General features: G+C 40.4%; 1 protein-coding gene across 2 annotated transcripts in view; it reads right to left on the reverse strand.

Annotated features, from left to right (window-relative positions):
• PSMD11 (proteasome 26S subunit, non-ATPase 11) overlaps window positions 1–20,409 on the reverse strand; it is a 30,841-nt gene extending 10,432 nt beyond the window's left edge. For both annotated transcript variants that reach the window (XM_010958321.3, XM_074343046.1), the window contains exons 1-6: window positions 20,250–20,409; window positions 17,821–17,922; window positions 12,571–12,695; window positions 6,327–6,398; window positions 5,870–5,927; window positions 2,384–2,578 (exon numbers count right to left, since the gene is read on the reverse strand). In XM_010958321.3, coding sequence (XP_010956623.2) covers window positions 2,384–2,578; window positions 5,870–5,927; window positions 6,327–6,398; window positions 12,571–12,695; window positions 17,821–17,922; window positions 20,250–20,340 — 643 coding nt within the window. In that variant the 5' untranslated portion in view covers window positions 20,341–20,409. The remainder of the gene's footprint in view (window positions 1–2,383; window positions 2,579–5,869; window positions 5,928–6,326; window positions 6,399–12,570; window positions 12,696–17,820; window positions 17,923–20,249) is intronic.
• Between the last annotated feature and the right edge of the window lie 1,287 nt (window positions 20,410–21,696).

Genomic DNA, 21,696 nt, shown 5'->3' on the forward strand with positions numbered 1-21,696 from the left:
TAGAAAAGGATGGTTTGAGGGGGGAAGGGTTAGATAACAATCTTGGTTTTGACATGCTGAGATTGAGACCTGTGGGACATTTAGAAATGGGATTTAGGAGAGAGACAAGCTACTGAAGCTCTAGGTGGGGAGACCGTTCGTGTGCTACATGGCAGCTGAAGCCATGGGAGAGTGCAGGGTGAGACAGGAAAAAGGGAAAAGGACAGGAAGGGAAAAGAACTGAGAAAACAACACTGAGCACACCCACACTTAAGACACATCAGAAGGAAGATGAAACAGCAAAGTGTGACTGAGGAGAAGCAGTCAAGAGAAGAGAACCAAGAAGACAAGGCTATCAGAGAAGCCAGGAGTGCTCAACAGGGTCAAATCTCCCCAAAAGTCAGAGGTTGGGGGGAGTTACTACCTTTCAAGGAGTTAATAGAGAAATCAAAGTAATAATATCCTTAGAAATTACAACCAATACTAGAGAAACACAAAAAAACCACACGAGAATACTATGAACAACTATATGAAAACAAACTGGACAGCATAGAAGAAATGGACAAGTCTCTGGAAACATACAGTCCACCAAGACTGAATCAAGAAGAAATAGACCACTTGAACAGATTGATCACTAGAAATGAAATAGAATCAGCAATGAAAAAAACCTCCCTACAAACAAAAGTCCAGGACCAGAGGGCTTCACTGGGGAATCATACCAAACATACAAAGAAGAGATCATACCAATCCTTCTCAAACTCTTCCAAAAGATTGAAAAGGAGGGAATACTACCAAATTCATTCTATGAAGCCACCATCACCCTGATACCAAAACCAGACAAAGATACTACCAAAAAGGAAAATTACAGGCCAATATCATTGATGAACATAGATGCAAAACCCTCAACAAAATATTAGGAAACAGAATCCAACAGCATATAAAAAAGATCACACACCATGATCAAGCTGGATTCATCCCAGGGACACAAGGATGGTTCAACATACGGAAATCAATCAGTGTGATACACCACACCAACGAAAGAAAGAACAAAAATCACATGATCATTTCAACAGATGCAGAATAAGCATTTGATAAAATTCAACACCCATTTATGATAAAAACTCAAAGTAATAATATTCTTTCAACTTTTTTCAAGAAGCTTGACAGAAAAGGAGAAGACAACAATTTAAAAAGGAGACAGAGCTGTGCCTTTTCAGCTGGGGCAGTTTGAAGACTGAGAGGAGGATCCAAGTGGAAAAGGAAAACAAAGACTTAGAATCGAACAAAAGGACAGGGAGAAGAAACACTCTTGGTAACAGGTAAAAACAGGTAGTGATACAAATTCTGGAAAGAGAAATAAACAGGGTTCACATAAAAATGGCCTCTATTTAAGAAACAGGATGCAAGTTCATCTCTTGACCATGAAGCCAGAGCATAATGAAGAGAAGCGGCTTAAAGAGAGTGCCAGTATTTGGCCAAAGCAAGATGCTGGGATGAGAGCTGACACTCTCCACCTCACTTCAGTCCTCACCAACATACTGTGAGGGGGTAGAGTTATCATCACCATTTCACAGACGGGCTCAAGATAAATTAAGTACCTTGCCCAGTCGCACAGCTAGAAACTGGCAGAACTAAATTCCAACCTAGAAAAGTTGTTTTCTGGAGCCTCTGCTCTTAACCTTTGCATGGCAAAACACGCCATTCCATACTCACAACACCTGAGAGGCAGGCATGGGAGCTATTCTCTCTCTTGCACAGTGTTACATGGAAACAAAAGTTGCAACGAGGTGACACCAAGCCTTAAACTAGTCCTTGGCCTTCAATTCCAACGCTCCTCCAATGATAATAAATTATAACTAATAAAAGCTGATGACTATAAGAAAAAGTATTTTCCTGCCAATCCATGGCCTCCTAGCCAAACATTCACACACTCCATCAGAAAGCTGTCCACTACGCTCGACTGAAATGGGGGTGAGGGGTGTCTTTCCTCAGCCTTGATTTGAGGCCCTTTGGAAAAATCCAACATGCTTTGCAAAGGTCTCCAAGTGATATCAGACTTGAATTAGTCCAATCCTGGAGAGAAGTGCTACCATCCTGAGTGACTAAGATGGAAGTTACAGGAGATCTTTTTAAACATAAGTGAGACCTCACTAGGGTGCTGGCTCTAACAGTCAGGTTGTCCGGTCAACCACAGATTAAGCATGTTCTTAATATATTTCAGGCAGTAAACAGCAAGTGAATAGAAAAGGGACAGCTAGAGAAGTAACCTTGCAATTGGTTTCTCTGAGGAATAGTGAGCCAAATTGCCAATTTTATTCTCCAGCCCCAACCCCCCATTCCTTCCACCTGTGGGGTAAGAGGAGCTTTAAGAAGAAAACATCCCAAGAACAGCTATGGGTGTTACCTGACTGCATATCCAAGGTGGCCTGCAATTTAGGGGGGCAGTAAATGGCATTTGCTGTGGTTCGAGCAGAGGTTAAGGCAGCTCGGGCTTTTGGCAGGTTGCTCAGGGCATGGTATGTTTTGCTTTCTAAAAGCTGTACTTCCACCAAAAGGGCTTTGTCATCCATCTTTTTCAACTCCCGCAGCAATTGGGAACCTGGAGAAAGGAAAAATATATATATATTCCTTTATTAGCCATAATTTTAATACTTTAATATCATATCTCTCTAACTAACCCTCACACATTCAAGATAAAGAAACCTGCCTGAACTCAAAACCTCACAAAAGGTTATCTATTTACAAGAATTAAATTTTCTGCTAATGTGCTATCTTCCAAAAGAGAAACACAGATCTCTCTGAAGCCCTTCTGCATGCATACAAAGGACATCAGAGCTCAGAGTCCTATAAGCTTACTCTTAAGATTGAATACAGTGGGAATCCCCACCCAGAAAATGCTGAAACTACTTATCCAGACAGGTACCTGACCTCACTCTCTTCCACCCAGCAAACACAAGACTGAATAAGAAACACCAGGCACTAGGGTTGGTGGGGGAAGGAAAGAGTTCTGCACCTACTAATGTTCTCCAAATACACCTTCTTCCCCAACACAGATGAAAATCAAATCCAGCCAGACTTGCATATACAAAAATTAACTCAAACTGAATCAAAGACCTACATGTAAGAGCTAAATATATAAAATAAACGAGTAAGTCTTTGTGATCTTACATTAGGCAATGATTTCTTAAATATGATACCAAAAGCATAAGCAACAAAAGAAAAAAAAAGATAAATGAGACGATCAAAATTAAAATGTTCTTCAAAAGACACCATCAAGAAATTGAAAAAAACAAGTTATAGGACGGGGAAAAAAAAATTTACAAATCATAACTAGTAAGGGACTTATATCCAGAATAAATACTAAAAGCACAACTAACACAATTAAAAAATAAACAAAGGATTTGAATAGACATTTCTCCAAAGATATACAAATGGCCCAAAAAGTACATGAAAAGATGCTCGACATCATTAGTTTAGTCACTAGGGAAATGTAATTCAAAACCACAGTGAGATACTATTTCACACCCACTAAGATGGCCAAAATTAAAAAGACAAGAAAACATTAACAAGTGTTAGTGAGGATGTGGAGAAACTGGAACCCTCATAGATTATTGCTGAGAATGTAAAATGGTGCAACCACTTTGGAAAACAGTTTGGCCGTTCCTCAAAAGCTTTTAAACAGACTTACTTTGTGACCCAGCAATTCTCCCCCTGGGTATATACCCAAAAGAAAAACATGTCCACATAAAACCTGTTCACAGCAGTATTCCCAAGAGTCAAAAAGTGGAAACAATCTAAATGTCCATCAACTGATGAATGTAGATAAATAAAATGTTGTACAGCTATACAATGGAATATTATTCAGCAATAAAAAAGAATGGGGCCCTGCTATATGCTACAACATGGATGAACCTTGAAAACACTATGCTAAGTGAAAGAACCCAATCACAAAAGACCATAACTATGCATTTATGTGAAATGTCCAGAATAGGCAAATCTACAGAGGCAAAGAGTAATTAGTGATTGCCTGGGAAAGGGGACAGGCAAAGACAATAGATGGAGAATTAATGGGAAGTGACAACTAATGGATACAAGGTTAGTTTCTGGGGTGATGAAAATGCTCTGAAATCAGTTAGTGGTGACAGCTGCACAACTTCGTGAATATACTAAAAACCACTGGACTGCACACTTAAAAAAGGGTGAATTTTATGGCCTGTGAATTATATCTCAACTTTTTTTAATGCTACTATTTGTTTAAACCATATGAAATTATCACTTCTGCAGGATAAAAATTGAATCTTGTCATTTTTCTCAACCTAATAGATCATGAAAGCCAAGTTCTTCCATTCAGGGATAATAGTCCAGAGGTACCCATTAGGTTTTTTTAAAAAAGCAGCAGGCAGTTATAAAATTCTGGTTTTAGAAGTGAAAAAAAAAGTGAAGGGCTACAAATGGCAAAATACCCTTTTTTATGGGTGAGCTGTATTCCATCACATATATATGCTACATCTTCTTTATCCATTCATCTGTTGATGTGCACTTAGGATGCTTCTGTATCTTGGCAATTATAAATAATGCTGCTGTGAATAGCAGATTGTATGTACTCTTTTGTTTTTGTTTTTGAATCAATGTTTTTGTTTTTCTCAGATATATGCCGAAGAGTGAATCTGCTGGGCCATATGCTGGTTCTATTTTTAGGTTTCTGAGAAACTTTCATATTGTTTTCCATAGTGGCTGCACCAATTTACATTCCCACCCACAGTGTACAAGGGCTCCCTTTTCTCCACATCCTTGCCAACCTTTGTTATTTGTGTTTTTTGATAGTGGCCATTCTGACAGGTGTGAGATATCTCATTGTGATTTTGATTTGCATCTCCCTGATATTAGTGATGTTAAGCAATTTTTCATATTCCTGTTGGCCATATTCATTTCCTCTTGTAAAAAAATGTCTGTTCAGTTCTTCTGCCCATCTTTTAGATGGGCTGGTTGTTTGTTTGCTTTTCAACTGAAGTACAGTTGATTTAAAATGTATTAGTTTCTGGTGTACAGCATGGATGGACTTGGAGGGCATTATGCTAAGTGAAGTAAGTCAGACAGACAAAGACATTACTGTAAGATATCACTTACATGTGAAATCTAAAAAAATACAACAAACTAGTGAATATAACAGAAAAGAAACAGACTCAGAGATGTAGAGAAGGAAGTAGTGGTTACCAGCGGGGAGAGGGAAGGTGGAGAGGCAAGATGGAGGAGGAGGATTAAGAGGCACAAACTATCAGGTATAAAACAAGCTACAAGGTATACTGTACAACATGGGGAATATAGACCATATTTTATATTAACTATAAATGGATTATAACCTTTAAAAATTGTGAATTACTATATTGTATACCTGTAACATATAATATTGTACCTCAACTATACTTCACTTTAAAAATACGACATTGTAAAATAAATACATAAATAAATTTAAAAAATGAAAAGAGAAAAAAAAAGCACGCAAAGATTTCAGGATATTTATAAAGGTCAAATGGGAATAGCCTTTAGTTGGCCCACTTCAGGTTCCTTATGTATTTCCACTCAATTAATTTCTTGATGTTTAAAATAGATTATAAGGATAATTATAAACAGAGAGTCTAAATGTGACAGTCAGTAAACACTTGCAATCTGAACCTTTGGTTCTCTACAATTCACAGATCAACTCTAGTTGTTTCTCAGAACGTCTAAATGGCGTTTCTCCATGACAGATTCAGTAAATGTAAGCCACCTTAAATCCTTAGAAGCAGGCACAACCTGAATTACTAATACGTAACTAATAAGAGGAGCTAGGTTCAGGACACATTCAGTTAGCCAGTTTGGAGGCCTTATTAGCTTCCACCAGTTTACTTACCCAAATGCAACGCTTCCTGGTACCTCTTGGTATCAAAGTACAAAGACACCAGTCTTGCCTAGGAAAAAGAAAAGGCATTGACTGATGGAAAGGGGATAAAAAAAGCCAAAGAAAGAAATCAAAGATTGACAGTCACAGAACTGTTACTGTTGAATATTCAAGGCCTGATGATAGCATCAAATTCAGCCTAAAAAATCATCTAATCCACAGTATTATCTCCTATTATGGCCAGTGACTGTTTACCATGTTGCTGCTTACTTCTCTGAGCTAGGTACTGCTAGCTGTCTCAAAACTTCAACTAGAGCAATTCTCATGAGTGGGACTACTACCAATAATTTTGGGTGCCAGAGTAGTACAAAGCTGCTGAAAATACCTTTGATCAGGATAGTGTTAACTTACATTCACAGACTGTCAAATGCCTAAGAGAACTGAAAGCAGTACTACTATAGGTACATACCTCCAAAGCTTGGCGTAAGAAAGTTCTTTTCTCTGATTTGGCCCATTCGATACACTCTAAACACAACTCGACCTGCAACAGGGGGAGACAGTACATGCAGCATTATGTCCCCACACTCTTCCCATAAACCTCGCTTTGGAGAACACCTTTCATTCCCTCCTTATACATTACCCATGTCTCACAGGACATGCCTTGATCCACAGTATCTCAATATATAATGGTTATATCGCAATGGAGAATCAACTTGGCTTTTTACACACAAAGTATCTTTGTACTTAGATTGTGTTCCTTTAGGAAAGAGCTTCATCTTCAAGATTCCTCCTCTACCTTTCCAGGAAGGATCCAGAACTTTCAACATACTAGCTCTGAAGCGAAGATTTCTATGATGGCTGAGGAATTTGTATAGCAGAAATTTCTCCCTGAATAGTAACAGTAATACATTAATGTGAATACACTGGTCATAAAGAGGAGAAATTCTCAGCCTAGGCACAAGTGTCTTATTCCTAACAGTTGCCTGTAAGACTCAAAAGGCCCAGCTGGCTCTTCTCTTTCAGATTCTAAGAAATGCCAACTAACAACTCACTATCAGAACACAGCAGACTTAGCATGTATTAAAGGGAGTAAAAAGAAATCAGAATTAGCCTAACACCTAAAAGGGCTTTTAAGCTTTATTTAAAGGCTATCTAAGTTCTATCTGCTACCCAAGCGACACTGTAACATGCAGAGTAACTGATTTAAAGTAGTGTTCTGTATAGATGGTCAACATACCATCAGGTATCCTTGACAAATTAGCTGTGACAAAGAACATATTAAGTGCTGCAGATCTTGTATCCCTTCTGTTACTCCAAATTTTATATTAAGATTCATAATCAGAGCATAAGGTAAAAAGAAACTGAGCTTTCCACAGAACTAAAATTGCTAATACAAGTTTTTATCTAAATCCAAAGTTCTCTTGAGAGATGTTATGAGGGAAAAGTGAAGGGACATAATCCAAATTGACAGACCTTCTGCCTTTAGATCCTAAGTCCAAGCTCAGCAGATAAATGGATGACATTACATGGAATTTGGAGGCTTCACGAGTAAGAGATTCAATGAACTCTTTACAACTCACTAGAGCCCCCTGGTGGCTACTTAATCTCCAACTCAGCTCAACTGCCCTCATAAATTCTACAAAAACTAAGATAAAAGCAAACCAATCACAATTTCAGAGTTTTGAGTTATGTCCTAAAAAGTCAAACTCAATATAAGATCTCTTTGTGACATGAATAGAAATGAAAATATTTTGCTGAATACTTTTAGCAACAAAAATAAAAGTCTTTAGTCCTACATGACTCAGGGAGCTAAGAAATGCTTGCCATCAGTTTCACCCGGGAGCTTTTTCAAACCATACAGCAACGAATGCCAAGGCTCCTGATTCAGTAGTCTGGAGTAAGAGCTTGGCCGTGCTGATGTACAGCCCTTGTTAAAGAGGCCCCGGATTCTATTCCAGCATCTCACTGTCCCCGTTTCCCTCATAGTCTGGATGTTAAGTACTGGCCCAAGGTCAGCTGCTGGGACCTGAACTCAACTCTTCCTTCAGTGCTCTTTCTATCTCAACCCAGGCTTAATAAATTCAGGTCAATACAGACATTTCTCCTAGAGTAGAAGATTTTTACAACATAAACTGCATATCTGTCATCAATTACTGAGTACAGATATTTGCAATATCTAGGACTGTAACTGGTGGAACCAGTGCTTCAGTTCTAGGAAAAGATTTTAAAGGCCAGTTGCCCTTGCTACACAGCTATTTTGTATGAGAGGCTTTGTGCTTTGTTAATGCTAACAATGACTGAGAAAGGGGATCAGAATACACAGGAGGCCCATGCTTCTGGAGGAAGCCCTTACTTGAGCCCAAAAGCTTGACATGGTCAAAACTGGATATTTAAGTTTTAAATCAATACACTTAACCATTTTTTAAATGCCTATATTAGCTAAATTTCTAAGGGAAAAAATTAACTACTATTCTAAGTCTGAAATTCTCTATCACAAACTCCCTTTTTGCATTGAAATAACTGTTTTGGTAATACGATTTTTGATGTAAGGTTTCTTAAAAGGTCCTACTGTGTTCCATTTGGATAGACTACACCAAAAAATGGCTTCCCACAGAAACTCCCTAGAGATCCCTGGAAGGTAAAATTAATTCTGGAATTTCAGTTCACTATTTGGCAAGCGTCTGGTTCAGTCTTCTTTCTCCCCTCTTGATCCCAATTCTCTACTCCCCTCCCTTGGCCAACCACCCCAGTCCTCACTCCCTACTCCACCCATACATATATCCTCATTTTCTAGGTTCTAAACCTAAGTACTGCAATTAACTAGAACCTAACCTGAATCTTATCAGTTTTAGGAACATGGCAAGCCGAAGAGTGTTCTGTAGATCTATACTCAATTTTCTATTTATTGAGTCACACAGACAAATGTAACAATGCCCTAAGCTTATATCTCAAGTCAATAAACTTAGTCTTAATTCAACAAACTATCCCCTGAGCATCTACCATGAATAGGGCATAATCCATACATTCCTTCAACAAATCCTAGTTATGTAGCTTCTCTGAGCCAGACTTCTCTCAGTGCAAAAGATGCAGCAGTGAACAGGACACAGGAGTGATCCTCATGAAACTTACAGTCTAAGTAGGAAACAGGTGTTAGTAAGTAAAATAAATATGAAGAAAAGTAAAGCAGAGATAGGGTATTTTAGACAGGGTGATCAAGGAAGGTCTCTGAGGAATGAGATATAAGTGAAGACTTGAAATGATATGAAGAAAACAACTGTGTTAAGATCAGGCTGAGACCAACCAAGATGTATAAAAATGCCCCAAGGCGGTGCAGCCACTGTGGAAAACAGCATGGAGATTCCTCAAAAGAAAGACTAGGAACAGACTTACCATATGACCCAGTAACCCCGCTCCTGGGCATACATCCAGAAGGAACCCTACTTCAAGAAGACACCTGCACCCCAATGTTCATAGCAGCACTATTTACAATAGCCAAGACATGGAAAGAGCCTAAATGTCCATCAGCAGATGACTGGATAAAGAAGAGGTGGTATATTTATACAATGGAATACTATTCAGTCGTAAAAAAAAAAAAAAAAAAAAAGACAACATAACGCCATTTGCAGCAACATGGATGCCCCTGGAGAATGTCATTCTAAGTGAAGTAAGCCAGAAACAGAAAGAAAAATACCACATGAGATCGCTCGTATGTGGAACCCTTAAAAAAAAAAAACAGAAGAACATAAATACAAAATAGAAACAGACTCATAGATACAGAATACAAACTTGTGGTTGCCAAGGGGGAAGGGGGTGGGAAGAGATAGACTGGGAGTTCAAAATCTGTAGATACTGACAGGCATATGTAGAATAGATAAACAAGATTATACTGTATAGCACAGGGAAATATATATAAGATCTTGTGGTAGCTCACAGAGAAAAAAATGTAACAATGAATATATGTATGTTCATGTATAACTGAAAAATTGTGCTCTACACTGGAATTTGACACAACATTGTAAAATTACTATAACTCAATTTAAAAAGATCTAAAAACAAATGCCCCAAGGCTAGAACAGTTTAAAGCTATAGCCTTGGTTAAAGGAACAGCCATGAATTAGGAATGAGAAAGGCACTGTGGTACAAGATACACAGTGCTTCATCTCAATGAGACTATGTTACAGTAAAGAAGATAAAAAAAATGTTCAAGTGACCGTCAAACAAGGCCAAATAATCAGAAATATAATGTACAAAATACAACGTGGATCACTGAAAGAGTTAAGATCACAGTGATGTCAACAAGGGAAGATTTTAGAGCAGATGGAACTCAAGACGGGACCACAGAATGGAAGGGTGTATCATGACGACATTCAGGGCTTGCTCAGCAAACAGCCAGGTACACAACACGGCGGACATGGCTGGTACACTTCGCAGCATATCGGGCAATGAGGCTGCTGTGCTCAGTCATGTTGTAGGAAAACATGAAACACCTGGTTCTGCGGGCAATGGAGAGCTGCTGAAGGGTGGGGTGAACAGGGAGAGGAGTAAAATGTTCAGGGGGCTACCTGGTAGGATACCTCTGAAAATGGTGCTATGAGGCTTCTGCAGTAGTTTAAGAAAGAAATAATTAAGAGCCCACTTTACAACAACTACACTTCAGGGGAAAGAAAGGAAATAATTAGAACCCAAACTAGATGGTAGTTGTACAGAGAATAAATACAAAAGAAATGGAGAAGAGAGACCAAAGAAAGTTGCACTGACAGAATTTAATAAATAGTTGGATGCTGAAGTTGGCTATGTTGAGTTTAAGGTGCAGGTAAAACCACCTGGATGATTCATAATTTGTTCCAAAACAAGCAAATAACCTAAAATCCACAATAATTACTGAAAGAAGTCCTGCTAAGTGGATTAAGACTCTGGCTCTTGATGAAAAGCTAAACTGCTAATCATCAAAAACAAACAAAAAAACCCTAAAAGCTCTTACTTAGCACTCAGATGACACTGATGATAAAACGACACAATACCTGAGTGTTTCCCTCCACCCTAGAACAGGAAGGAAGGTTTACAGCCAACAAAAAAGTAAAGCACGATGAACAACTGCAATGTACACACACAGTTACAGGGAGGGCCTCACCAGACATGGAGCCACATGATAAAGGCCAGCCAAGCCCACTAGTCAACCACAGGAGAGCACTAAACTGTGATCTGGATGATGTGGATTCAGGAGTAGGAGAACCGATCATTACACAAATGTAGTTTTAACCACTGAGTCAGCTCCATGTTATGGGAAGGGACAAATTCCAGAGACTTCAGTATCAAAGCAGCAGTCTGGATAATTAATTTTGTCTACTTAAAATGTTCCGAGTAACATTTATTAATCTATTTCAAGCTGACATTTCTAAGGCACCCTAATTCAAACAAAAGATGGAGCGTCACTTTTTCATGAGAATACAATTTTAAAAAAAGTTAGGGTTAGATAAGACTAATATCCTTTAAAAAAAAAAGCACTTTTTCTTTTAAATTTCTTTTTCAATTATTTTAATTTAAAAATAATTCTAACAGTTTGGTTCAAAAGGCAGACATCTAAACATTATCTACTTTTGATCTACTATCACAAAACAGTTCTGCCAGGAACAAATGAATTTGAAGACTTCTCTATAAATGAATTTTCTACAAAGTTAGATAATGGTATTTAAACTAGGTTTCAGAATCATTAAGGCAAGAAACCACATTTTACAAAAGACATGATTTCAAAATGGGATCCATATGTCCTAGGTTTCTGAGGTTCCTCATTATTTACCGAACATCCACTAAGCCCTTTTGTATTTTTTACACCCACAGAGGCTACGGCAAACAACCAACTACCAATTCCTACCCCTGTCTTTATACTACCTGACATTTTATATATTTATTACCTTCCTTCATCATTAAAATGTAATCCTCATGATCAGTAACTATATGTTGCTACAAACGCATCCCCAGTACCTGCAGCGGTGCCTAACACATAGCAGGCGCTCAATGAGTGCTCATCAATACATCTATAGAAAAGACTATACTCTCCCTACAAAGACATTCAAGCAACCACCATACACCCTGCTTGAATCTGCCACATTTTACAGATGAGTTTTAACTTTAGGAGTGTCTCTTCCTGAACCGCAGAAAATACAGTAATCTTTGAAAAGAACTGGAAGAGGCTCAGTGATTCCAAAGAGGCGCCCTTCAACATATCTCAGGGTCTCCTCAGAACTTGTAGAGGACATGTACAGGTATACCAGTCACTTCCGCACACATGCGACACACACATATGGACGCTCACGCCTCAATAAAGGCGTCAACGCAGCACAAAACATGCCAAGAAGGGATGCCACAAGACTTAATTAGTGCTCACAAAGAGCTCTGTGACACAGAATGAAAGGTACCACAGACACAGAAAACATTACAAAGGTGTGGCAATACAACACCTCAAAGACAAGAATCAGTTTGTGACCCTGATGTAATGAGGATTCCAGGGACCACTGACAATCTCCACTTACAAAGCAAAGCACCGAACAGACCCAAAGTATCAAATGCCCTGCAACAAAGAGAAACTGACATGGTAAGTCCTGCGCTGGCCTCCCAGCTGTCCCTTCCACATTAGCACCGCAGTGCAGGCATTTCTTTCACTGAAACAAGACTTTGCTCCATACTGTCTACCTTCTGTTATTAAAGTAGCTTACCTCCTGCCCGGTAGCTGCTTCCATATCAAGAAACAAATCAAGAAGAGATCGGACCAGGCGAGCTGCTTTAGCCTTGCTGATGGAATTCAAGAAGGGTCGCACATACTTGAGGAGTCCACCAAGCTCTGTGTGGAAGGCAATTCAGACAGGAAAAACATACATCAATAACTAGGGACAAAATACCAATTAAAAAATGACCCAAGATCATAAAATCAGTACTTAAGTCACTGAAATCAGTCAAAATGAAACTTAGTAGGAATTTAAAGCATTCTTAGCAGGTAACAGAGTTGCAAAAGTAAGTTAACAACAAAAACCAGCCACTGGATTAGTGTGAGGGCCCTGGGAAAAGCTCGTGTGCCTCTGTCTCATTCACTCATCTTAATGAAAGATAAACAGCAAAATACTCACACTCTCAGAGAGTAGTTTTCTAGAACATGAAATATCTACGTCTCTGCCACCCTGGACTAAAATCACTTCCCCACAACCAACAAAATTATCACAGTATAGGAGTAAATTTTTTATTTTTAATTTCCAAGTCTGTCTTAGCTATTCCCCTTAAACAGATTTTCAATTCCAGTTTCCCTTTTTCCCTCGGTTCCTCAAGTCTCCCCGGGTTAGCCTTTTACCAATGTCATCTCCACGGCACTCTTATGAATCAACTTTTCACATAAAAGTTAAGAGTGTTTGCCCCTTAAAGTTATAATATACCTTTTAAAATTCCTCATTAATCTGCAAAACCTAAATCTTAAACTATGACAGAAAAGGTGTCCACCACAGAGGGTTTGTTTCCCCTTGTATAAGAAAAGAGGATGGTATAGTAATTCTAAGGGAGCACCTTTAGAAACAAGAATGAAAATGAGAGAATATTTCATCTAAACAACTAAGGAAGTACTTTCGAAATGTAGGTTAAAATTACCTTAGTGCCACTGCCTCTTTAATATTCTCCAATTGTAGACTCATCCTCCTGAGAACTCTAATTCAGGGCAAGCAAACCTCCCCCTCCTGAGAACGCTAATTCAGGGTCCTGAAATCCTCATCTGCCTGAGTGGTCACAGGATGCACGGGACTGTGTCAGGTATAAAAGGAACTTTATACAGAGTGGAAAAGTTCATCTTCCTCTTCACTCCCCAGTGCTGACCTGTGAGTCCCACAATCTGAGATTTTTCTCCCATCCTGCCACTCCATTCATTCCTGTACTGACTTCCATGCCTCACTCATGCTGCGCCCCCACCTGGAATCCCTCCCATCACCCCAATCTATGGAAATTTTAGATATCCTTTTAAATCCAGCTAAAGTCCTATTGAATCTTCCATGCCAACTCCTGGCTACACTGATTTCTCTCCCTCCAATTCCTTTTGCACTTATGCAAACTTCAATTATGTTATATAATCATGGTTTTTTAAAAGTAGTCTAGTGCAATGTGCCTTCTCCTATAGCATTTTCCTACTATGCTTAAACAATTCTGAACAAATCTAGTGACAGAAATATTCAGAAAGCAGACAATTCCTATGTTGGTCAAACTAAACTGTTCTTTTCTGAAACACAAGTCTATACCCTCCTTCCACTTGGCTTCAAGTATCTGATGATAACTGTCACTCATATCTCACTCACTTTCCCTTTCTCCAAGCTAAACATCTTTAGCTATTTCAACTGTTCATCCAATGTCCTGGTTTCTAGATTCTGTATCACCTTATTGCCCTTCTCTGAATAAACTCGAGTTTGCAAATGTACTTGTGGTACCCAAAACAATGTTCCACATAGGGTCAGACCAGTACAGTCATAGCTTAATTCTCCTGATCGGACTACCACATGTAACACAAGACAACATGCTTCGCTTTTTCTGATAGCACTCTTTGTTCAGACTGAGTCCATAAGACCTTTTCGCATAGACAGGTAATTCCCCCGCTTCCTCTGTTTTGATAAATAGTATACATATATAACTTTATACTTACCATACTGAATTTAACCTTGCTGGCCTTTGGCAATAACTCTGAATCTTGATCCTGTCCCCTACTGTACTGAGTCATGTACTTTCTGACACGGCTTTAGCCAAAATGCCAGATGCTGACCAGAAGAACAAGGACAAACCCCTATGACACGGTACTAGAGACATCCCTCCAGGTTGACAAATGATCCACTTGTTGAATACCCTGCTTACATCAGACATGCAGTCTGTATCATTCTTCTAACCCAGAGGTTGGCAAACTTTTTCTGGGAAGGGCCAGATTTTGGCTTTGTGAGCTGTATGGTCTCAGTGGTGGGTACTCAACTCAGCCACCATAGTGCAAAAGCAGTCCCAGGCGCTATGTAAGCAAGTGGACTTGACAATGTTCCAACAAAACTTTATTTACAACAACAGCTGACAAGCCACTGTCTGTGGAGCCCTACAGATCTGCTGGTCTGATAAGGCCAACCAAAGAGAGCTAAGGTGAGTCTGGAATAGTCTATTTTTAATAAACCCACTGTTTTAAGTGATTAAAACCTACTTATCAAATAACCTGTCCCAGAACTTTACTGATGATTACCAGTTTACAGTATCTAGAATTTACTTTTTTCATTACCTTTTTGAAAAGTGGAATAATGTCTGCCCATCCTCAGTTTCCTTACACTTCTCCATCCTCCATGATTTTTCTCAGAATAATAGTGGTTCTAAAAATACACCTGCTAGAACTATTCTTCTGACAGTAAAAGACAGAAGTTGTCAGAGCCTAGAGCCCTGAACTTATTCAAAGAGATTCTCTCCTCTCACCTGCTTTGGCTTTAATTCTCTCTCTCTGATGTTATTTCTATCTTTTTTTTTGAAAATCATGTTCCTTCCTGGAAAAGGCAGAAGTAAAACATGAGCTAAGAAGTCTGCCCTTCTCTCTAGCACCTGCTCGCATTACAGTATTTTCTCCAAGCACTATTCTTCTTACTCCAAAAGAGAAACAAATGACCCCTCAGTTGCCAAAAGAGTTCATTTTTCATTTTAGTCTACTACTGTTTCTTACTCATTCTTGGGTATATTCCCTATTTCTTTCCATTTTCACACATGCTGTTTTCTTTTTTTTTTTTTAATTCTCATAGAATCATATTGACTTCTTCATCCTATTCTTACTGAAATTATTTTTAACTGTATGACCAGAACTTCCTTTTCAGAACCTCACAGAATTCAACATATTCCTTTTAAGAGTCTCAGGCTATGAAATCGACAGATCCTGAGCTCAGGCATCACGTGTGCCGATGATCAGCACTATCTTCAGTCACTGTTATCCATCAGACATTGTCGTATTCACTAATTCCCAAGTGACTGCTGTCTGTTAGGAACCCTATCTTAAACTTTCTGAGTAGAGCACATAGCGCAGTGCTAGCCATATACTAAAAGCATAACAAAGCAAAATTGAAAATTAATAGAACAGACATATTTTCTGTTCTCAGGAAAGCCAAAATCAAAGGAAACACCACAAACCGATCAACTATTAATAGCAAAGACAGGTAAATGAACACAGGCCCCAAAGCTTCCTTACTATACTCATCAAAGTCTTTCTTAGAAAACAATGACAAGGAACCTGGAAATGTTTTTGCAAGTTCTTAACGACTCACCTGTCAAATTCCAATAGGTTTAGCTGTACAATAGACTTCTCAGGTATAGGTCATAGGGAGGGAAGGGCAAGGAATAAGGAGAGAGTAAAGCATGCAACAGCAATTCCAAGCAAAATAGTAACATTTTGGGACAAATTTTCTGAAACACTGACTATACTACATGCTGCTTTTAATGATCTATGCTACTGGAGGAAAACAGACATTTGGATAGTTCAACAGAAGAAAAATCATTTCACCTGGCTTTCTAATTATCTCAGGAAAATTACCTCATTAATTATATTTTGTGTGCACTAATTATCAAAACTGTTCTACAACCCTCAAGCTCAAATTAACTGACAGGCAAAAGGAATCCAGAAATACGTTAAACAGGAAACAAGTCAGCCTAACACAAAAAAACCAGCACCTACCATTGATAACCCGTAAGTGGATAATGATGGAAAAGCAACAGCCATTATGCCCCAAGGTCATGAGCGCTGAAGCAGGACTCCATCCATGGGTTCAAATCCTAACTCTCCCACATACTAGCTGAGTCCCCTTAAGCAAGATACTTAACTTTTCTGTGCTCAGTTTCCTCAGGTATAAAATGAGTAACAGTATCTACCTTACCAAATTGTTTCGAGCAGTCAATAAGCTAAATTCTGCTTCTGCTTAAACCAGTAACTAATTCATAGTAAACACTCAAAAACTGGTTTTTTTTTAAATTACAGGTATTTTTAATACTTTAAATATGATACAAGATCCATATAAACATATCCTCCCAATTTTATAAAACTTTACTCAACTTTCTGTTGATTGAGCCTAATAATTAATAACTTATCATCTTTAACTGGGAAAGATCTTATTCTCAAGTGCAAGAAGTTCTGCTAAGTTATACCTATCATTCTCTTGGATAACAACATAATTTGGGGCAAAGTAATTCATGAGGTCACTACCAAAGCTTAATCCATTCTAATCAGACAAGCTCTAAATTCACTTTAAAGTTGACAAAAATCATCTATTTTAAATTTAAGCAGGCTTCTCTCTAAATACTATTACCACTTTACTGGTCAAAGGCCCTTCCTGGTCAATGGGACTCTGTCATTCCAAGGACACACCCATCATCAGAATAGCATCTCAAGCCAGGAAAGTCAAAAGTTCAGTCTAGGCAACAACAGGCACAAAGCGCTAGGTATCAGTGGAGAAATCTTGTGGAGGTTCTCCCCATTTAATGTCTTACTCATTGTGTATCACGAAAAAAGAACAGCAAGCCACTTCCTTGGATACAAAATCCCTAGTCATTTTCAAGGCAGGGGCCTAGAGTCACTATCCACCTTAAACACATTGGAACAGCTCTGTGCAAACCACTGAAGACTGCTGCTGCTGCTGACCACATGTCAGGGAATGAAGTGAAAATCCAAACCAGGAACAAATCACAGGTCGCTATATCCCAATAGGAATAGGATTTTCCCCTCACCTGCAGGACAAAACTCTTCCATGAAAGAACTGAATTTAAAGGCCTCTTAATTTCCTGATAGAAAACTGAAGCTCAACAAGTTGGCAATAAAATTGAATTACCCCATCAATAAACCGTGTGGGTGCATTCCTATGTTCCTCCACTCCCCAACGAAAAAGCAAAACTTCACCCAGCATTTCAGGTACAAGAAAGAGCAACCCATCAGCAGCACTTACCCGCAGCTTGTCCAGTCTTCGCCAGGAGAGACCCCAGCTCCAGGATGCTCTGCTCTTTGACCTGCACGGCCTCCTCATCATTCTCCTGAATGTCACGCTTTACTGGGAGAGGAAAACGCAAACCCTCTTAAAATTCTGACAGAAAATGAGGACTCAGAGAAATTTCACTCTCACCAGATCCATTACAAATTTAAGCAGTTGCCAAAAGACAAATTCTAGAAAGTCTTAAAAAACAAACAAACAAAAATACTCTAACAAGAAAAAGCAAGATGATCACTTAGGACATGCCCCGTGTAAATCATAAAAATGGATTCCTTTTAATTTTAAATGTGACTTTTCATTCTGCCATTTAGAATTTCCCTTACCCACATACCCTGAGATTTCTGTTGAAGTCACTTTAGTTGGTGCAAAACTCCAACAAAACAAGTTGTTCAAACTTGTGGGGGGAGGCCCCTTGCTAGACACTATGTTACGTGAAAATATTAAACATACCTGTGCATTTACATGCCACAAACTAAAATCAAGTGACCTAGTTACTGGTAACTATAAAGTCAAAGGTCTTTCAATAAACTTGGCTGATGGGTGTGTAGGGATAAACAATTCTACAAAGCTATTCAAGAAAAGCAATCCTGTCAAAGCTCCAGTGTGATCCTTAAGAGGGAGTGCTACTTTATAAGGGATTCAGGACCTGTTAAAATAACTTTGTGCTATCTGCTCCACTTTCAACAGTCAATAATAACTATTCTACCACTCAAACATTGAACAGCCTCTTCAAGTTTGTAGTCATAATTTTAGTGATCATCACTAGTTATCATTTCTCTTACAAAGCATCATGACTTGACAAAAACCCAGCTTTTGATACTCCATGATGGAGTCCGGAAAAAGTAAGGCTGTCAACCATCATGACTCAAGCTTGCTCTAACAGGGAAGCTTTCAGTGAACTCTCTCCTAATATAGTGGGTAAGCAAGAAATATTCTAATTACAATGTTTACCATAATTCCTACTTTATAAAAGACAAAATATTAGGCACTAGGCACAAAATTAAAATCCATGCTTCTCACATTAGTTCTAAATAGTCCGTATTCACAGGCTAAAAATAATGCATAACAGTGACTGTTATACTGGTTCTATAACTGTAACTGACTTAAGTCAAGACCAGAACTTTAAACTGAAACACCCTTTATTTAACAATATCATCCATTCACTGATGCATCACTTCCTCCTCTTTCCTAGTACCCCCGCCTCAAAATAAAGACATCAAGACTATGTCACTGTCCTTCCTCCAGGCAACTCAGCAGTACCAACGAACTAGTGAGTGAACATAAAAGCCAACATCCTGGAGGTCCCACCTACACGTGCATTCTCATACTACTTGTTGATACGATTCGAATCTTCTCAAGCTACATTTAAAATGTCACATTACTACATGGGCAGTGAAGAGCTAGCCCCTGCCCTAATTGAACCCTTTATGCATGAATGTTAAAAGCCCTCTCTGTCATCATAAATTTATTTCTGTTCACACCTGAATCCCAGTAGAAAACTGTCGGAAGCGACCGGCTGGGGCTCCCATTTCAGTTTTCCTGTTGTGTGCAAGGCGTAAGACAATCGTACTACAGTGCTAAGAAATTTATCTTTAATTTTCTCCAGCAATGTGCAGCCGGCCGGTTCCAAAGAGTTCCCTGAACTCCGCGACTGACAACTAACTCCCCGAACTCACTTTCAACCTCAATAAGGGAGACTAGGGAGATTAGTCATCTCCTCTAGCCGGGCGGTCCCACCCTACACGGGGGCAGAGGAACGTCTTGGCCACCTCCCCAAACCAAATGCCAATGTGAGGTGTGTGTCCCCTCGGTATTTCAAACCACACTCAGAAAGAGGTCCCCTCGTAATGGAGCCTCTGCGGTGGGGCTAGGAGAAGTAGCAGCTCCCAGCGTCCCGCGGAACGCAACTCCAAGAGCAGAGCGCTCGCACTCCCACCCGAGCAGGCTGTGCTGATAACAACGGCGGGAAATGCCTGTCCGGAGCGGGTTTCGCCAAAGCCCGCAACTAGAGGCTCTCAGCCCAGTTCGCAACAAGCCCGCCGGCCGGCACCGCTCACGGTCCCCGGCCAGCCCGCACGGGCCAGAGCAGGAGACCAGACCGGGGAGTGGTGGGGCCCCGGCTCGGCCCACTCCCACCCCACGCTGAGCCCACCGTGAGTCAGCAGCCGGCAAGTGGACGCCGGGGTTGCCTGGGGGCTTCCCACCGGGGTGGGAGCCAGGAGGCTCCAGGGAGCTCCGAGCGGCCTGGGCCCCCGACCCGGCCCCCCTCACACACACAGTGAGTCAGCAGCACCAGAGCCGGCTAGCCCGGCCCCGCTCCGCCGCCGCCGACCGACTCAGGCCGGGCTGAGCCGGCGGGGCCCGAGAGGGAGCGCGGCGACCTTTACCAATGGAGTGGAGGATGTCGATGGAGGCCTCCCGGTCGGTGCTGAGTAGAGACTGGGCTCTCTGGAACTCTACCACCGCCGCCGCCGCCATCTTACCGCTCTCACACAGTCCTCGGCCACGGCCGCCGACGCCGGAAGCACACGCCCGGAAGGCCCGCCCTCGCGTCCCTCTCCTTTTGCCCCGCCTTCCCACTCCCAGAGCACCACGGGAGTTGTAGTCTCTCCGAGGGGCGGGGGAAGAGGAGTGAGGAGGGGCGCTGGAGAGCTTGCTGCCCCCATGCAAGGCTCCCCAGCACCGCCTAGCGGCTCCCCGCGAATTAAAGAGGTAGTGCCTAAAAATAGGAGCCCAAGGCAAGTCCCCACCCATCCCAAAAGAGACCTCAACACCCCAGCTCCCTTTGCTTGCCCTTGAGAAGAGTATTTGAGCACCGGGCTAGGTACTCAGTGAAAGCTGTTCGGCTTTCTTTGTAGCTTCCACATTTAGCCATTCATTCAGGGCAATAAACGATCTTATAAAATGCTCACTATGTGGCAGACGAAGAATGGCACCATTCAGATGCGTTCCAGTGTCCAGCAACACGTGGGACACAAACACACTCTCTCTCTCTCTCCCTCCCTCCCTCTATCTCTCTCTCTCTCTCTCTCTCTTTCCAGGCTAGACTACTAGCCGCCAACCTGTGATTAAAAGCACCAGTGTTGGAGAAAACAGACCTTAGAAAGTGAAATATCATCTTTTTCCCATTCACTCAATTATGAGGGGTCAGAAAGAAATCTGACAGCTACTCGAACTCCCCAGCTCAATAAAGAAAAAACGGGTTTTTCTTTCCAATGCCTCCAGTGCCTTCAACTAAAATCACAGATACCTGAAAAGCTGTTAAGTGGAAGGAAAAAAAGACATTCTATGTGCCCACTGAGGGTTAAAGGAGATACTAACAGTGTCTAGAAGCAGTTCAGTTTGAGGAAGATCTTTCTCCAGGTGAAGACAATCCAAATACGCAATATACTGTCCCCTAAAGGGAACTGTAAAGGGAACCAGTGGTTGCACTCCTCTGTGTCTGGGTTAGGCAGTTTATTTATCTTTAAGAAAGAGACCCAGAAACAGCAGAGTGAGAGAGGAGAAAGAAAGAAAAGAGTGAAAGTACAGGCTAAACACAAATTTTCAGCTCTCTGAGAGTTAGGGAGGGGAGAAGCTTTAAATGAGATATAAAATTAAAATTTTGATTTAGGCTAGACTGGACTTGTTTCTTAATTAATAAACTTAAGTTTTTGACAGCAGTTTTAGCTTCACAGCAAAACTGAGCAGAAAGTAAAGACGACTGGACATTTAATCATTATAAATGACATAAAGTTAGATTTGCCCAAAAGTCACCCAGGAGAAGGGAGGGGAGATTCACAGAGAATGGATGTCCTTTTTACCTACATGAAGTCCGTCAGCATATCTATTACA

This window comes from Camelus bactrianus, chromosome 16 (assembly GCF_048773025.1).
Source record: "Camelus bactrianus isolate YW-2024 breed Bactrian camel chromosome 16, ASM4877302v1, whole genome shotgun sequence".
In the NCBI taxonomy this organism is placed as follows: domain Eukaryota; kingdom Metazoa; phylum Chordata; class Mammalia; order Artiodactyla; family Camelidae; genus Camelus; species Camelus bactrianus.